At 41.3% G+C, this 18,356-nt stretch overlaps 1 protein-coding gene across 4 annotated transcripts; it reads right to left on the bottom strand.

The window, feature by feature from the left end:
- Positions 1-7,386: 7,386 nt before the first annotated feature.
- On the bottom strand, positions 7,387-14,117 carry GPR85 (G protein-coupled receptor 85). 4 transcript variants are annotated; one of them, XM_077338492.1, is made up of 4 exons: positions 13,714-14,117; positions 12,603-12,699; positions 12,381-12,438; positions 7,387-12,140 (listed from the first exon to the last, which is right to left on the bottom strand). In XM_077338492.1, the coding sequence occupies exon 4, from the start codon at positions 11,954-11,956 to the stop codon at positions 10,844-10,846; it is 1,113 nt and encodes a 370-aa protein (XP_077194607.1). In that variant the 5' UTR covers positions 11,957-12,140; positions 12,381-12,438; positions 12,603-12,699; positions 13,714-14,117; the 3' UTR covers positions 7,387-10,843. The 4 variants fall into 4 exon arrangements, with proteins under 4 accessions (XP_077194607.1, XP_077194606.1, XP_077194605.1 ...); XM_077338491.1 differs by lacking the exon at positions 12,381-12,438; XM_077338490.1 differs by lacking the exon at positions 12,603-12,699.
- Positions 14,118-18,356: the final 4,239 nt, after the last annotated feature.

Genomic DNA, 18,356 nt, shown 5'->3' with positions numbered 1-18,356 from the left:
CCATTCCCCCAAATGCCTGTGGGGTGCTCAAGTGCCATGGAGGATCCAACCATCTTCTAAGTCACTTTCTTCCAACTTAAGTGGCTTCTCCTCCAATGGAACAATCATTTAAGTTGGAAGAAGCTTCCTTAGATTGGAGAAAGACTTTAACTTTGACCCAAAATGTGAGGTAAAAAGGTAAAGGTAAAGGTATCCCCTGTGCAAGCACCGAGTCATGTCTGACCCTTGGGGTGACGCCCTCTAGCGTTTTCATGGCAGACTCAATACGGGGTGGTTTGCCAGTGCCTTCCCCAGTCATGACCGTTTACCCCCCAGCAGCAAGCTGGGTACTCATTTTACCGACCTCGGAAGGATGGAAGGCTGAGTCAACCTTGAGCCGGCTGCTGGGATCGAACTCCCAACCTCACGAGCAAAGCTTTCAGGCGGCTGCCTTACCACTCTGCACCATAAGAGGCTCTAAATGTGAGGTACAAAATTCTAATTAAAAAATAAACGATTAAACAAACTTTGCTCAGTGAAATGGAAGAATAGTAGAAGAATCTACTCAACCACCTGCAGGAACAACTGGGGAGTGAAACCTGTAAACCCTTTTGCCAGAAAGGCATGTTGGCAGTATAGCAAGAGAACAGGGAGAGACAGTATCTAGGTCTTGTCTCAGTGCTTTGCAGCATTTAAAGATAAAGAAATAGTCTTTTGCACAGAAGTCCAAATGATATCCTTGAAGATAGTTTGAATGAGCATGTGCAGAAATGACATTATGTGACTATTTCTTTATTTTAAGAATTGCTTGTCTAGTAGAGCACTGACATAGCAAAGACTGGGTGGGGGGACTTCACTGTGCTGTGTAAGAGCATGCATGCATCAAAAGCAGATTGTTCTGTACTGTAGTTTTAGGAAGAAATATGTTGAAGCAGCCTGCTGAACAGCCACAAATGGGTTGACATGCATGGCCTGTAAAAAAATTGCCTCTCTTTTTGGACTGTGAACAAGATGTAAATTGAGCCACTGGGAATTCAAACAGCCCTAGTCTACACACAACAGTACACACAACAGAAATTCACCCTTCTACCATACCAATACACAAAACTCAAACTAAGTATCAGCGTTCTCTGCAAAGGATTTAATTTCATCCTGACAGTAGAAGAGCTGGACTTTGGCAGATCTGTCTGCAAAAAACATGATTTCCGTACCACTAAGAAGAACCTTCTTTAATCTATCCCTATGCATGTTGGTTTTAAGGGTGCCACTGGCTTCACACTTTGTTCTGTTGCTTCAGACTACCTGAATCTATGTTAATAACAGAAAGATTTGTTTATAAAATGATAAAATTATTTAAGGCTCAGTATTTTAACTGAAGCCAGTTTAGTTCATTGAAGTCAAGGTGGTTAGTCTGCTTAACCCTTGGGGCTGTTTTCTCGTGTGCTGGTGCACTGGAATTGGGTCTGTAATAGTCCACTCCTCTATAAATTCCACACATGGATAGTTATTTGAGCCCTAGTGGGCCTTGCTTTAGTGACTGAAAATGCACATGGAAAAGTTTAGATAACTTGTGTGTTTAGATTTTAGCTCGCTCATTATCATCATTCTGTTATATTAAAAAAGTAGCAAAACCACTGGCCTTCAACTACTCCACCTGGATTGCAAACCAGGAAATGTATGGCCACCATCTTTCCTCTTTTAAAAAAGGGAAACAAAGAGAGAAATAAAAAATAAAGTTGGGAAATAATCTAAAGGCAGCTAAGGAGGAAGGGGAGGGAAACAGAAGCCAGAGAGCATCTACAGCAACCTTTTTCAACCTTCTGACCATGGAAGAGCCCCCGAAATAAATTTTCAGACTTTGAGGAGCCCTGAAAGTGATGTCAGCTTGTCATGCCACCTGCCATGCCCCCAAAAGTGACATCACTACCCACATCCTTAGACCTCCTTTTGCTCCCTCCTCCTGCTTCCCTCTCCCTGCTCTGCCTCATGTAGGCCAAAAAGAAGAGCAGGAGCTGAGAAGACAGCCCAGACCCCCCCCCCCAATATACCATGCTGCTTTAGAGCTCCTGAGGACCCATGGTTGGGAATCCCTGATCTACAGTCTCACAACTGAAATGGATCTCAGGTAGTCAGCCAGAGCGAAACACCAATCCTTGCCTTGAATGACTGAAGACTATTGGTCTAAATAACACTGCCTGTAAATAAAATTAACATATTGCTTGCTTCAAGTTCACTATCTGAAAAAGAGTTTAAGTTTGGAGTAAGGAGAAATGCCAAACTGTGTCAAACATGTTATTATAGAATAGTAAAAATAGGTAGATACCGATAGAAACTACCTTTTGTGAAATTACTTTTGGATGAGCTCAAATAATTTGTAGAATTGTAAAGTATGAGGTTTTTAGACACAGAGATGATGAGATTGCTTGGCGGCTAATTTAGTTAAGAATGTATCTGCTAGGATATTAATACAAAATAGATTGTAAATGAAAACCATTGGCAAGAGAATTGTGGAGGGTTCTTGAAGCACCCCCTTCCCCCTCAATCATTAGCTCTCCATCTTACTTTTGGTACAATGTTCTTTCAATGTTATCATTGCTTTAAAGCTTTTATTTGGACTCGCTCCACTATGAAAAACTTCTCTAATTTTTTTGTCGATTACATGTATTTCTGAATTTTAGACTGTTCAGTCAATCATTTTGTTTCTCATTGAAGTTCTTTTGATTTACTGTCTGACTTTTAAAAATTGCAGTTCTTCTGAGTTAAGACAATTTAGTTCTAATTTTGTATCTCTTAATATTATATTTCCCTTATTTGTCCCACTAACTATAAATAACCTGTTGATGTTGTAATCTTTGCTCAGACTTCCCTAGTTTTCCTTGGAGCATTTGTACCTACATTTGGTTTCCTCTTTATTTATTCCTCTTTGCATGTTAAGAAATGTATTGTTTATTTCATATTTTCCTCTCCTGACCACCCCCATTCAAAAATCCCCCATTTGATTTGCAGGAAAATTTCCTTGATTGAGACTAATATTCCCCCCCAGCTCCTCCCTTACTGGCCTCTTTTCTTTATATAATATCTGTATACTGTTCTCAGTTGCCATTTCACATCCTCAAAATTCTCCCCTCCCCAACCATGAACAACTGCCAAGATAGGGCTTATTATATTCTTGTTGGCAGATTCCTTATCATTGACTATTGCTGTATCATAAAATATCATTGGCTAAGTGTCCAGACAAGAAATTCAAAACAAATGATTACAGTAATGCAATGTCCAATAACATGTAGATCCAGTCAGAGATTCTATTCAGTCTGTTATGGGTTATTGTGTCTTTACAATGCTATCAATGCAACTACAGAACCTGCATAGTGTAGGGGTTGGAGTGTTGGATTCGAATCTCAGAATTTCACATTCAATTGTGCCATGGCATGGAAGCTCTACAGGTCACCTTGGGCCAGACATTCTCTCTAAGCCTAAACCTGGACTGTTGTGAAGATAAAATGAAGGGGGATTATTTGTTAATCCACTTTGGAGAGAAAAGCAGAGTATTAATATCTAAATAAAATTATATTTCTGTGGTTTAGGATCCTTTCCTTCTCATTTCAAGGCTCACTATATTCTACAAACAGGAGAGGATTCATAACCCAGTGCTAAATAACATTTTAAAAATATGTCATACAATTCAAATCCTCATTTACTATGTATTTTTTAAAATAAATCATCAAACTAGCTTTTACTTGTGTGCAATAATTGACTGCACCAGAAATAGGTTCATGTTAATAAAAATAAATGCTCTCATGCATGAAAGGCAAGAGGAAAGACAAAGTAACTGAACAAGCACAATGTGAGGCAGACCAGAGAGAGAAAAGCCACGGACTTCTATGTCCTCAAGGCCTTAAGGCTGAGTGAAAGCTGTTTTGTTACTATATTTTGTAGCTCTGTGGAATATTTTGTTTTCATCTGCTGTATGTTGAGAAAGTGCCAGGTTATTTATATTGCTAGGAGCTGCCGGGAGTCAGCAGAAGTACACTCATGTACACTACCCAACGATCTGGAACTGGCTGTTTTATTCATTTTGCTTGCTGATTTTGAATTGAATGTAACTTTCCAGATTCATGAGCCCCTCTAGACGGGAGAACATTAATAATGTATTATTATTATTATTATTATTATTATTATTATTATTATTATTATTATTTTGCCTTCAGTTTTCACTCATTTCCTTTTCTAACTCTTTAATGAGTTTAGACTATAGGCACCATAGAGATTACTATGAAAATAGCAAAAAACAAGTATAAGTAGTAATCTATGCTTGAATTTATAATTTGAACTAAATCAACATTTTAAATTGCTAAGTGCTTACCATCTTTTATAAATAATAAAAAAATATGGATCAGATCACCACCATGCTGTGTTTAAGGAAGAAACACAAATGACATATATCTAATTGGTTTCCAAGCCAGGAAATCAATGCTAATCCTGCTAGCCAGAAGCCAACTTGACAGTCATGTCAAGAAGGGGAAACACTGCCCCTGTGTTGATCATTGGAAAAGATGCCAGGCATCTCAACAAGTTAGCCAAGATTGTCCGCACTTTCATTCAAACTTAATTACTGAAATGTATTATACCCGAGGAGCTCCTTGACAACTCTTTAGGAAGCAAAGTTAGTTTGGCCAGATCTGTGATTGGCGTATCCCATCTGTATTTAAAGAGCTTTACTGGAATCCTATTTTTCTGGGCACAATTCAAAAGTTTGGCCTATGAAGTCCTTAAAAGCTACAGAACCATTGCTGTATAAAGAACTACCTTCTCTCATATGATACTGCTCACAACCAGAGATTTTCATAAGATGCCCTTACTTGTCCAGATGCCTCTGCTTTTGAATACTAGGCAGGTGGCTACCAGAGTTTTTCTGCAGCTGTATCCCTACTGTGAAGTCATGTTTGCCTGGTACCTTCTTTCTTCTCAGTTAGTTGCCATTAGTAGTTGTAATATGCAAGCTCTGTAGTGTGTATGTTTAAAAACATATGAAGAATATCCTAAAGGAGGCACTGAAGGAGATGTGCACAAGCATAATTAAAATTGGAACTTCCTGATATTTTTCTAATAATTTCTTCCAATTGAGATTGATTGGCTCAACTAGAGACTTCTTACTCCTTTGAGTACACTTTCCCCTGGTTGCCTACATAACAAATAGAAAGAAGCCAACCAAATGAATACAGAACAACGGGGAGACAGACAGGACTCTTTCTCCTTTTTATATACACAGTTGCTTCCCTTCTAAATAAAACTGTTATATTCTTTTAAGCAACTTGGTGCATTGCTCTGTTTGTATATTTAAACTCTGCTAACAGTAGATTTTCTCTTGAGCCCTTATTGATTATTATCACTCCTCTGTTTTAGTTATTATGTTTCATTTTAATGACAGTTTGGCTGTTTACATCTTGCATCCTATAATTTTCTGCTTGGATTCTTCATGGCAAGTGTATCATGTGTTTTAACTGCTCATAATTCTATTTGGTCTGCTTATTTTATTTTAACTCAGCTTTTGCAAGTCACCTTTAAAGCCAAATATAGTGCCAGGTCAGGGTAGATGATTTCCAAACAAACCAGAACATTGGCCAGAATACTGGAAGATGGGAACAGAGTTTTACTGGGGAACTGAAAAGAACACAGCTGGCGCATTTTTCCTTACAGTCATATGTAAGTGGATGAGAAGTTCAGTTTGAAAAAATAAAAACCGAACATTCAGGGAAAGATCTCCTTTCCACAGACTCCCTCTGAAAAAGGTTCTGCCTGTTTGTCATGTGGAATACAATCAAGTAGATACCACATTTTACTTTCCCAGCTTATGATCATTGGGTAACAATGAGCACCAAATTGATCTGCTTATAGGACTGCTTATTCAGCATATTAATCATTTGCCACCTTGCCTTTCCAGATAAGCCAAGTGCATGGCAACCCTTAGTTAATTTCATGATGGACACTTGATCAATTAATGATCAAACTATTCATTGCAAATTGATTCATTGGCAGATAAATAAATGAAAACTTTAGTAGTAAATAAAATTCCTGTCAATTAATTAGAACAAACTTTTATAAGGTTTTCTTATAATGCAATGTTTTTCTTTGAACATTAAGACTGAAAGGAATTGTGCCTATGTATTGTGAGAAAGCATTGTAGCTATTGTTTGTCAGTGCAGTAAGGATTATTTAGCATATCTAAATTGGATGAAAAAGCAAATGTTAAACATAATGATTTAAATCCATCTTGTTAAGAAAACTTAAGGGAATTTAGGATCTAATCTGGAGAACTGGGTTTGATTCTCCACTCCTCCACATAAAGCCAGATGGGCGACCTAGGGCCAGTCACAGTTTTCTCAGAGCTCTCTCAGCCTCACCTATCTCACAGGGTGTCTGAGGTGGGGAGAAGAGTAGGTGATTATAAGTTGTTTTGAGACTCCATAGAGAAGTAAAAAGTAGTAAAAAGGACACTTAAATGTTCTTAATAGCATGGTTGGATACAGGCCAGGGTTTCTTTTAACAATATATGGTGGCATTTCTGTGTAAATTTACAAGTTATTTCACACTGAAAAGAAATTTCTAGACAATTTCTAGAAACTTTCAATCTATTTAAACTTACTGATTAAAGTAAATCAATTAAAAGCAAAACTAAGTTCATATTTTTTTAAAAAAACATATACTAGTAGTGGAGAACCATCATGCGCACATGACTTGATTGGGCTACACACTGTATGTTTTATAAATATGATATATAATAAAAATATAACATATAATACAAATATAATTGCTTCTGAGACATGGGGGATGAAAGTACAACTGACTGCCATGACTATGAAGGGTGCAATCCACCAGCCGAGAAACTGTTAGAGGAAAGTAGCTGTTAGGAGAAAACAGCCACCAGGACTTCTAAAGTAATATTGTGATAATCACTGGGGTGAAAAATGTTACAGTTGAACAAAGGGGCCAGGAAAACCAAAGGCAAAAGGAAAAACCTATGGGGGCAAATGGAGCAGATACATAGACTTTCCAAAAATCCCAGCAGGGTCATTACTCATCTCGCTTTTAATTGCTTAGCTATATTAAAAATTACTGAATTTGCTAACAGTTAAATTATACATTCAGTAATACGCTGTGCAGCATGCTTGCCATGTGTGTGTAAGGAGGTTTTACATGGGCAACCATTTAGACATGCCACAGCCACCCCCTCCCCCAGTCTGATGTAGTATGGCTTAGATACTTCCATGCAGTATTTCAGAATGCAGAACTCAACTCTAGTATTAGGTTAAAACAAAAGAAAACAAAATGGCGAATTCTGATATACAGAAATACAATTAAATATCAAACTTGAACAAAATGTTCTTGTTTGTCAGTGGTCAACACGCCATCATTTATAACAGAAGAAAAAGAGCTTCAATTTCAACAAAGCAGTACAACAAAGCAGCTATCCCTGTATAACATTTTAATCCATGTAAGCATATAATCAGTTTGGGAACTGTTTAGTAGGTCCCTGAATAATTGTCCATCCAAGTGCATTTTTCACAAAAAGTAACAAGTTATTTAAAATATTTCATGTGTCGCCTATTAATTTCATTCATTGGTGCTTTTACGCTGCAAAATAAAAGCAAAAAATTTATTTTAAAGCATTTAACCTTCTCTTATTAATTGTCATATTTCTTCCCCTCCCCCCAAAAATACCCTGTAAATGGTAAGCAGTATCTAGTTCATATTCCCAAACTATACAAAACAAAGTTGTAGGGTCCCATTCTCTTTGATATTAATTGATGGGGACGATTAATATTTGACTATTGGGGCATTTGATATTTCAGCATTATCGTATCTCCTATAAGCATTGTGGTTGTGTTGATCATTATTTTAGGAAGGTAACTATTGAACTGAAGATATGTTTAGATCCTAACCACATTGTTGCTGGTATGAATTAATATTGCCAAGGGAACACTGTTTTTGTCAGTCCCCCTTTTCCCTGCTCACCTCCATTTCATTCCCATGCTGTGGGTTCCCTAAACCCTAGGAAGTACAGTCCGGGGGTGGGGGGGGGGTTGAAGAAGAGGCAGGAAAGCTCACTTCCTGTTACTTCACTCATGCTAGTATAGTCTAAGCCTTAGTCATAAATATGTCTTAGAATAAGTTGCAATCCTATTTTTAGTACATTAAATGGTATTGTGATAATCTATCAATGTAGCACTGTCATTTTACACTTGACTTTTCCTATGAGGGTAAAAAATATGTTTTGTCAAGAAACCATCAAGTGAGCAAAACAAAATCCTTATGTGCAAGAAAAGATAGCACATATATTTCTTTCATCACGCTGTGATTAACTTCTCCTGCACATAGTAAAAGGGACACATACTTGACCTTTACACATGTTGTTGTGTATAGCTAGGATTTTAACATGTGCTTATAGGGGAAAAGCCCAGAAAGAAAAGGCCTGCATGTTTTAGGAAGTGAAATGTCAATCCTATTCAAGTTAATGATTTCTGTAAAACTAAAATCAGACCCATGCCAAGAATTCCATATTATCTAGAATGTGGACCAGTCAGTTGGACTGATTTCATTAATTTCATATTTTAAGGAGATTATGGCCTGAAATGTTTCTGCATTCATGAAGATTAATTATTGTAGTGCTTCAACACAGCATAACAAATCTAGCCTTTGAAACCAGCAACAATTAGTGTGAAGTACAACTGTGGTCAAGTTAAAAGCCTAACTATGAGCATCAATGGAATCAAAATATCTCCCAAATGTTTGAAAAAATAACTTTGATTCATAGATAGCAGCAATGTTACTTTGGCTGTTAAAATGACACACTATGTTCAGAGCTCTTTTCTACTGCTATCAAGAGACTAGCATGGCTACCCATCTTGATGTATGCTTAGAACAGTTTTGGTACTAGCTGCTTCTCATGTATTGCTAAATGGGGAATCACTAGTTGTAGCACTATAATGGAAGAGAGAGCACACCCAATATTAATTGGGAGCAAGTCCTTCCCTTTAGATGTTAAATTTTTCTTTTGGGAATCATGATGGTGTTCTTCAGCTCCATTTAAAACAATACTGAGACATGAATGTCAAATTTTGTAATTCTAAGCAGAACTGACATATTCAAATAGATAGCAGGGTAATTATGATAAACTACACAACAGTGCTATTATCGAGAACATCATTTATCAATCCTGTGGTCCCCATCATTCATGCATTTACAGTTTGGGAATACAGTGACTTCAAAGAATAATAATCCATAATGGCTACATTATCAGTAATTCATGCTCACTAAACAAAATAATAGTAGTAGTAGTAGTAGTAGTAGTAGTAGTAGTAATAATAATAATAATAATAAAGGGTTTGTTGTATAACTGGAAAAATGTAAAATTTTATTCCAAGAAAATTAACAGGCTACACAGGTAAATTTTGGCAAATGCAACTTTATATTGAAATCCACACATCTGTATCTTAAAGAAGGAAAGACTCACAGACTCTAATGTATTTCTAAAATACTAGAAATCATATTATATGCTTTCACAAGTTAAAATTGAAATAATTGGAAACAACCAATACACCAAAATGTGCAGAAAGAATAAACAAGACTGTGCCTTCAGTAGAATAAATGCTTCACAAATTGTGCAAGATATCGTACTAAGGCTGCGGTCTCTCCCCATGACAGTTGTCTTAAAAATATAAACATACATTGACTGCCTGTGTTTATCAGAACAAACTAGAATGGGCAGCACAACTAGAGAGAGAAAAAAATCAGATTATCTTAGTGATAAGCATACTGATTTGGAGAATCATGGGAATAAAAATGAAACAGGGTGGGTGGGTCAAGTGATCTTTCATGCACTCCCAAAAGACAGACTGGAGTTGACAGGTTCTATTTTCTTTTGCTTATTTGCTAAAATGCTAAACAAAATGGAAGATACTAGATAACCCTTAAGGCAACATGTGGTTTATTCTGTGTACTGACTACTCTGTTGTTATGATTGGATAATCTCATTGATGTTGCCTAACAGACTGGTATCTAGCAATTGAAGATATAAATGTGGCCAATAGATGTTCTAGCAAATCAGAAGAACATTTTTTTTAAAAAGCACAGAACACAATTAAATGCCAGTATTTTTTCCTTCATTCTGCAAGAAAAAAGTTATTTAATAATAAAAAGGGGAAAAGGGACTCAGAGAAAAAACAAAGTCTTATTGGAACAACAAAGAAGGAGAAGAAGAAAACACTGCTTTGGAATGCTCCCCAGAACTCACAAGGCAAACAGTGGAGGTGATAATCCAGTCTTACATGGCACATCTCCCATCAGTTATGGGACCTGAACACAGTCCCCAAATGTTAGTCTTTGCAAAACAATAATGATATGAAATGATTTAAAGGTCATCCAGTGTCTAAAATTAGTTTCATCAACACATTTACCTCATTAACTGATTCAGATGTCCACTGCTAATCTTTTCAGGATGGTCTTACTTTTACATAGGAATATATACAGCATTTAGTGCTGATATATTTAGCACCTGCTACTCTCTGAATCATTCCCTAGGTTTCAACCACATCAAAAAACATTCTTAGGGCAGTGGTTCAGTCCTGTATTCTTTTAATTACAAACCTTCACGAGTAGTCAGCAGGAACAAGTTTAGGTTTTAAGATAGGATTAGGAGATGAGCTATTGCAAAGAATGCAGAACGTTGTTGCCCAAATCCTTACAAGTGCTGACATCCCATTCTTGGGGGGAGGGGGGGGTTCTTCTCAAGATATGGCAACAGGCCACCATTGCTTAGCAGAGAAGTGTAGTGTTTTCACAAGGCTAAAGATTTACAGATGCTCCCTCATATAACACAGTAAGGTTCCCTTGGTAACCTGGATTTTCTGCAGTAAAGGAGGGTTGTGCTGAAACAGCGCCTCAGCTCCCTGTTGGAGAAAATGCAGACAAAAGGATTGATTCCAGCTTGGGCAAAACTCATCCAAACAGCAGCCGTTAGAAATCCGCCTGGAACCACAGGCCCTCTTGCAAAAACTCTCCAGTAACAGGCTACCAAGTAGGGACCCCACAAGGTTAGAAAGAGGAATGTCATGATATAGAACATTCTACTAATGCGCTTTTCCATTTTGAACTCATCCAAGACAAGTAGCCTTCTCCTGCCCGAGGTGTTGGCGTTTTGCCTGATCCCCAGCAAGGTAGGTGGTGTGGGACCTCTTCCAAATCCAGCCAGCCAGTTAGCTGCTGCTTGACCGCTGGCTCCAGGACCATGAAACGTCCAGTTCTGGCTCACTGCTGCCACAAACTGAACTGGCTTCATTTTCCGGCGATCATGAACAAAAAAGATCAGCTTGAGGTAGACAAGCTGTGTGGCTAGAAGGATAAGAGCAAGAAGCAGCATAAATCCCAGCGAATCATTGGCTCTGAAGGAACGATGCTGAAAGGTGCATTGGTCTTCTTCCCGAATGAATGAGTAGGTGCCCACATCCAAAACGGGAGGGAAAGCCATCGCTACGGATAAGGTCCATACCATGCAAATAACTGCCAAGCAAGTCCAAAATGTCAGCCTTTTTGTATAAAAGCGGTGGTGAGCAATCGCTAAGTATCTGGTGACGCTTATGCAGAACAGCATGAAAGCGGTGTGGAAACAGGATAGGACCCCCAAGAAGGCAATCACTTTACAAGTGAGAGTCCCATATGTCCAAGAAGAGCCGTTCTTCACTGATGTAAAAACAAATGGGAAACAAATGGCAGATCGCAGAATGTCGGAGCAGCAAAGATCCAACAGGAAGTAGTAGGGTGCTCTATGCAAGGTCTTATCTTTGACTAGCAAAATGGAGATCAGGAGGTTACCCACCACACTGACTCCTATGATGAAACCCAGAGAAGTCAGTTTCAAAAATGCTGTTAAAGGGGATAGATTTTGTAAAATGTTGTCAGCTGCATGGCTGTAGTTCGCCATAGATGGATGGATGCTATGAATATTGCCTCAGTCAAGTCTCATGATCTATATATATGAACAAGGGAAAAATAGATCCATACATTTTACTGAAAATGTATTCCACAAGCAGAATTGATCTGGTGCCTGGTTACATAGTATCTCCTTGTGTCTTCTGGCTGATTTGTCATGCCATCAAAAAGAAAATCTGTAAAAAAGAAAAAATCAAGCCATCAGTCCTGAAGTTAACACATAAATGATGCCAGGAAGTGCTAACCAACATGATAATTTATGGAGAGCCAGAGGAAGTTGGAGTACTATTATTTGTTTGAAGGAAATTCAGTGAGAACTGCATACTTACTATGCAATGTTTTTAATCCCCCAACAATCCCTTAGATCAATCTTGTTTACAATGAAATTCTTGACAAAAGAGATAATTTTACTGTACCTGCCTCTGAGTCCTTGAAAATAATCTGATTCTTACAGTATCATTCCAGAATTGGAACCTTAAAACATAAAACAGCAAAGGAAGACTGTTGATTACTCTATAAAATGCCCACCCCCTCCATTGATATGATGTGGTTTCAGAGGCAGATGCTGTGTTGATATGGAACACATCCAAAAGAAACCCTGCAGAATGTATGTGTGTGTTTTTTTTAACCCAACTCACCAAAGCATATTGATCACACCCTGCTAGTTCTTCCACACTGAGAAGAGACAACAGGAATCCTCCTTTCTGAAAACCAGGCTCTCTTCCTCACTCCAGACTTTTGGGAGGAAAAAGATTAAGAAATCCATGCAAAATAGGTGCCAGCCCTGTCTTCCTATTGCAATATGGGGGGGGGGGGGACACACAAACCCGAAGGCAAGCTAATTTTAAAAATAGGAAACACACCCCGGAATACCATCCACTCAGCTCAGACACTGCCGAGACTGGCACAGAATACAAGGATCCCTTCTGCGGGAGGGGAGGGGGGGCAGAGCTCCAGGTTTTCTCCTAACGCTGCCCGTCCGAACGTCACTAACAAAGAAAAGAAAATAGACTCCGCTGCTTTCAGGGCTCTGCCGAGGGGGAGAGCTCTTCTCTGGGCAGGATCAGGCAGGAGGCTCGTCTCTCCTCATGGAGTGTTCCTGCTCAGGACTGCACACTATCTTCACAATGGCACCGAGCAGAAGCCCCTGCCCCCCTGCTTCTCTTCCGTAGGACCCGCCTGAGTTGCTGCTGCTGCGTAAACAAGAGCTGGATCAGATCATGACAGCGTGCTTTTGAGTGAGTGTGTGTGTGTGTGCACCCAACAACAAACAGGAGAAGGGGGGGGGGACCCTACCACGAAATAGCCCTCCATTTACATGCACATCCATAGAGATGAGAGGCAGACCGAGAGGACTGGCTTTCTCTGTTGCAAGCCCCCTTGAAGCAGCTCCATTTTAAAATTGTTTTGTTTTATTTTTGTGGACTTGCAGACAACAGAGAGACCCGCCCGTGCCCCAAATTGTCGGCTTGAAATTATGCAGTTTACAATTTCCGAAAGAGAAAAAGGATGGCAACCACTCCGGCGGGGGGGGATGGGAGGGTGGTCTGGCATTGGCAGACAACTCTCCATCTCCCCAGCCCTGCCTCTCCCGACACCCAAGCCCCAATCCCCCACTCCGAACATTCCCCCATTACCTGTTGGCGATGGAGACCCCCCTCCCCAATCAGAGCAGTTGCTTTCTATAAATTGGTGCTATTCCCCCCCCCCCCCCGCTTCCTGCCTTTATTTATTTATTTCCCTGGCTACCTTGACAGAGGCTCTGTAGTCAGTGGTCTCCGCCGGCGCATGCTCCGTCAGCCTCCTCGAGCGCCTAGCCTCGTCTCCTCCTGTCGCAGCGGCACAATCTCTCTCCCAGTAACGCAGCAGCAGCAGCAGCAGCAGCAGCCGCCGCCGCCGCCGCCGCCGGCTCTGTGAGGGCCAGGCAGCCTCCCCAGCCAGAACAGCAGCTAGAAGAGGAGCGGGCATGTATCGCGACGCGGAGCCGGGAGAGTCCGAGCCGCCCCCGGAAGAAGCAGCAGGGCGGCCCGCGGTTCTGCAGCATCGAGGCTGCCTCTCGCCCCTCGCCTGCTTTGCACGCTCGCTCTTTTTTCCTCTCTCGATGATGACTGCATTGTTATTGCACTTGGCAGAGTAGGGGTGGGAGGAGGGACAAGACTCGGATGCACTCCCCTCCTTCGGAACTGGCTTCAGCGGGTACTCTCTTTGGCAAGGGCGGGAAGGGAGCGTCTGTGAGTTTGCTGGCAATGCAACCAAATGTTACCACCCCCCCCCCCCCCACTTCTCCAAAGGTGCAGAAGGCAAACGGGAGCAATTATTAGCGGACAGCCAAATTAACCCACACTATGAATACGGCCTGCGTTTTCAGGTTCTGTAGGCCAGCAGTTACCACAGCAGACGCCTTGAAACTGGAGCAAGCCATATTTGTGGGTACCCATTGAACTGGCAGAATTCCAAGGGACAGCAATTTTTCAGCTTTGTTAGATAGCCACAAAATACATGCTGGATCACAGAGAGCTACATCCCATTTAGTCCAGCATCCAGTTTTCCACAGAAGACCACTGGAGGCCCACAAGCACAAAAAACAGAGGTTTACTTTGGTGTTGCCCCCCCCCCCCCGCCCACACACACTGGTGTTCCTCTGTTATATGACTTCTGAGCCTGAAGTTTCCATTTAGCCATCACAGGTAAAAGCCATTAGTGGTCCTGCTCTCTTTTGAGAGCTACGGGTGCTAATGGACATTGCTATACAAAATACAGTAGAGGTTAAATTCTGAAAATTAATATTTTGAGAGGTACAAGAATATACCCTACGTTTATCTATCTAGATCTAAATAGGGATGGACACAACCAGGAAAATGTGATTTGGTTCATGACTTGTGGGGTGCCATGGTTCATAAACTGTGGATTGTCCCAATTTTTTTGATGTTAGACAAATGGCAGGTTCAGGAGGTTCAGGCATGTATAGAACCAAGCCTGTGCAAGTGAGAGATACCATACTCACAGCAGACCTCTGGATGACTCTACCTGCCTTCCAAGTTTGGGGGGGGGGATTGAATTCATGAGATCTGAGTTACGGCCCTCCAAAGAAGGTGCCCCATCCTCTATTTTTCTCCAATGGACTAAAGTCAAACCAGAGAATATATTTTAAGTGAAGAGCGGCGCAACAACAGAAAGTAAGACATAAGAGGCTTCTGATGAGGGCTGCCTAAAGTTGCCCCATGACAACTTGGCCTGCACCCAGACCAGTGGAAAGCAGAGTTTCCCACTAAAATTGACTAGCGATGCCTGTCACACAGAAAGGCAGACATCTGACAAGACAGGGACTCTCCAAAGTAACTTCATGGCAATTGGGTGGGCAGGGCAAGAAAACCAGGCACCATCAGGTCTCCAACAAGGCCCTCATCTCAAGGATGGCAGTGTCTTAGATGTCGCTGACAAGTGCTCCTCAGTCTCAGAGCATCCTTAAACACCAGGTGAAGCATGTGCACCAGGCAGATAATGAGTTTTAAGCACACAGGCTTCACTGCTATCAGCATATTGGTGCTGGTGTCTGTGATCATGTAGCTATGGGTCACACAGTTGCCCACTCACCCTATATGGAGAGTTCCTCTTGGAGTTAGTGAAACAACTGCATCCTTTGAAATCCTATTTGTAATTCCCTAGATGCTGGCTTCTTCTCCCACATACCTCTGCATATTTTTCTCTGTTCTTCCTCTCTCAATGTGCCATGACATCTTCTCTTCATTTAAAAGGAGCAATAGCCTTGGAATGGATCTCTTTCTCTTTCCTCAGCAGATCACTGAAAAGTTTATCCTAATGGTATGGACACTTTTAGGAACACAGCAAGATGTACTCACATGCTGGGGATCAATTAGGGGCAGGCAGCAGGAGTATTCCACCCCTAAATTTCCATGTACACTCTCCTGTCTCCACATCACAACAGAATGTTTCCACTGCTCACCCATTCCTTTAGGTTACTTTCTGACATGTGCTCTGCATCCATCCCCTGCACATAGAACAGAACTGCTTTGTAGCCTGGTGGCAGGACTGTCCCCTCCTGAGGCATGAGTTGTGCTTTGACAGTCTGGACAGACAAGTCCTCTGGTTGCCACCAGTGCATGGTGAGGGAGAGAGAGCTCTGCTACTGGCTGCTCCAGAGGTCTGCCATGAAGTGCATATTTTTGCCTTGCACTCTGGAGAGTTCACCCTTGACCACCATCACTGCAGAGCAGTGCATGATAGACAACTCATTGGCTCATGGTCCCCTATGATATGATGGAATGCTGGGGAGCCAGATTTAATAGAAGCTGGTGAAAGGCTGCATCTTTCATAAGGGAGAATGGTCGGCCATCCACAGCAATCATCTTCCAGAAGAAGTGACTGCTTCCTGGGCCTTCTACATAGCCCTTGTGGATGGCACTGTTTGCATCCCCATGGGAATGACCTCTTTGAGGGTAGTCTATCTTGATGTCTCACAACCTATGGCACCCTAAGTGCCATGGGCCCTTTTTGGAGGGGTCTCCTGCTACTCCTCTGCTTTTCCTTGCTGAGAAGAAGCAGGCCTGTTTTTCCTCCACTGGCTGCCACTCTTTCCCAATGGCAATATACTGGGGTGCACTCTTTGCCTGTGGAGAACAGAAAACAAGTGTTGAGGATTGGTGCCTCCAGATGTGGATGCAGTGCACTTGGTGCCACACAGGGATCAATGAGGAGGCTGGAAACGTGTCCAAAGCATGGGCTGGAAATGATGCCCCTGGACTGGACTGGAGAAGGTGGGAGGAGGGACAGCTACTTACTGGCAGGAGGTGTGGGAGGCTGTATAATGTGAGCCCTCAGCCAAGAAATCTACTAGCTAAGCCCATCTACTCAGTGTGAGATGGGTGTTCAGAGATGGGTGTGAATCCTCAGCTGATCTAGTTATGACTGTCTGCTCAGTGTGGGCAGAGAGATGGTTGGCTCAGAGTTCTGAGTCCACTTAACTCCTAAACCCCAGCAGAGGAGAGGAATTCGCAATCACAAGAGAATATGGTCTGCTTGTGGACACAAATCCAGAGCCTGGGATTATGGACTGAAAAGATTTATCTTTCTACAAGAGAAAAGTCCTGGATTTGCAGAAAAACCTGAAATCTAAAACCCATACAAAACAACAAAAAAGTAGCACCAGGAACTTTAAGAAATAAAAGCCCTCAGTGGTGGTTGCTAGGCCACCACAACAATACTGGCAGCCTTCAAACACTGGCTTCTGATAGTAAAAGATTAGAGAGTGGGCAGGTCCCTTTCCAGGGCTACTTTGGCCTTTGAGGAAGTAATCATCAAAGCCTAGCCAGGCAGCAACCACTGGGTGACTTGATGGCGTATAACTTCTATGACTCACCCAAACCTGATTGCATGTTAATGTACAATAGGAGCCACTCCGTGAAATCTCATATAATGTGGTGATGTGGTATTTAGATTTTCAGACTAGGATCTGGTAGACAAAGAAGAAGTATTTGTTTTTATACGCCGCTTTTTACTACCCAAAAGAGTCTCAAAACAGTTTATAAACACCTTTCCCTTCCTCTCCCTACAACATACACCCTGTGAAACAGGTGGGGCTGAGAGAGTTCTGACAGACCAGCTCTGTGAGAACAGCTCTAACAAGATTGTGACTAGCCCAAAGTCACCCAGCTGGCTGCATGTGGAGGACTGGGGAATCAAAACCCAGGTCTCCTGATTAGAGTCTGCTGTTCTTAACCACTACACCAAGCTAGCACTCTAGGATTGAATCTCCAGTTTGCCATGGAAGGCTGTCTGCTGACCTTGGGCCAGTCATATATACTCATCCTAACCTACTTTGTAAGGTTGTTCTGAGGATAAAATAGAGAAGAGGAACAGGGTATGAGCTGTTTTGGGTTCCCATTGGAGATATATGTGACATAAATGAAGTAAATAATAATTATAGCTGAAGATGGGAGAAGATGAATGGTAGGTTGGTTGGTGGATGGGAAAGAAAGAAGCAGGGAAAGATAAGGATATGAGGAGTGCCAGGAGAAGGAAAATAAGACATAGTGTGTGGAAGGGAAAAGTGAGGTATCCCCTACAATTCCGTGTGGGCTCCCCACTGTCTGGCTCAGACTCGTGGATGGTATCATATAACTCAAGAGTTTTCCCAGGGAAGAGAAGGAGAGAAAATTGAAGGCAGGGCCAGAAAAAGGTGGGTTTAAAAGTATGTGGGAATGAATAAATTAAGCAGGAAAAGAGAAGATCTTGTGGAGGACTTTCAGGGAAGAGAAACAGGAAATAGAGGGGAGGTTGAAGATGTTCTTTGCAAGAACTCCATTTGTCTATATTTGTCAACTGAATGCAACACATCAGTAGAATGCAACACATGAAAGTTGCATATTTAAGCA

The sequence above is a fragment of the Paroedura picta genome, chromosome 5 (genome assembly GCF_049243985.1).
Source record: "Paroedura picta isolate Pp20150507F chromosome 5, Ppicta_v3.0, whole genome shotgun sequence".
Lineage (NCBI taxonomy): Eukaryota > Metazoa > Chordata > Lepidosauria > Squamata > Gekkonidae > Paroedura > Paroedura picta.
Note: the sequence above shows the minus strand (reverse complement) of the source record. Positions and strands in the feature narration are given on the sequence as shown.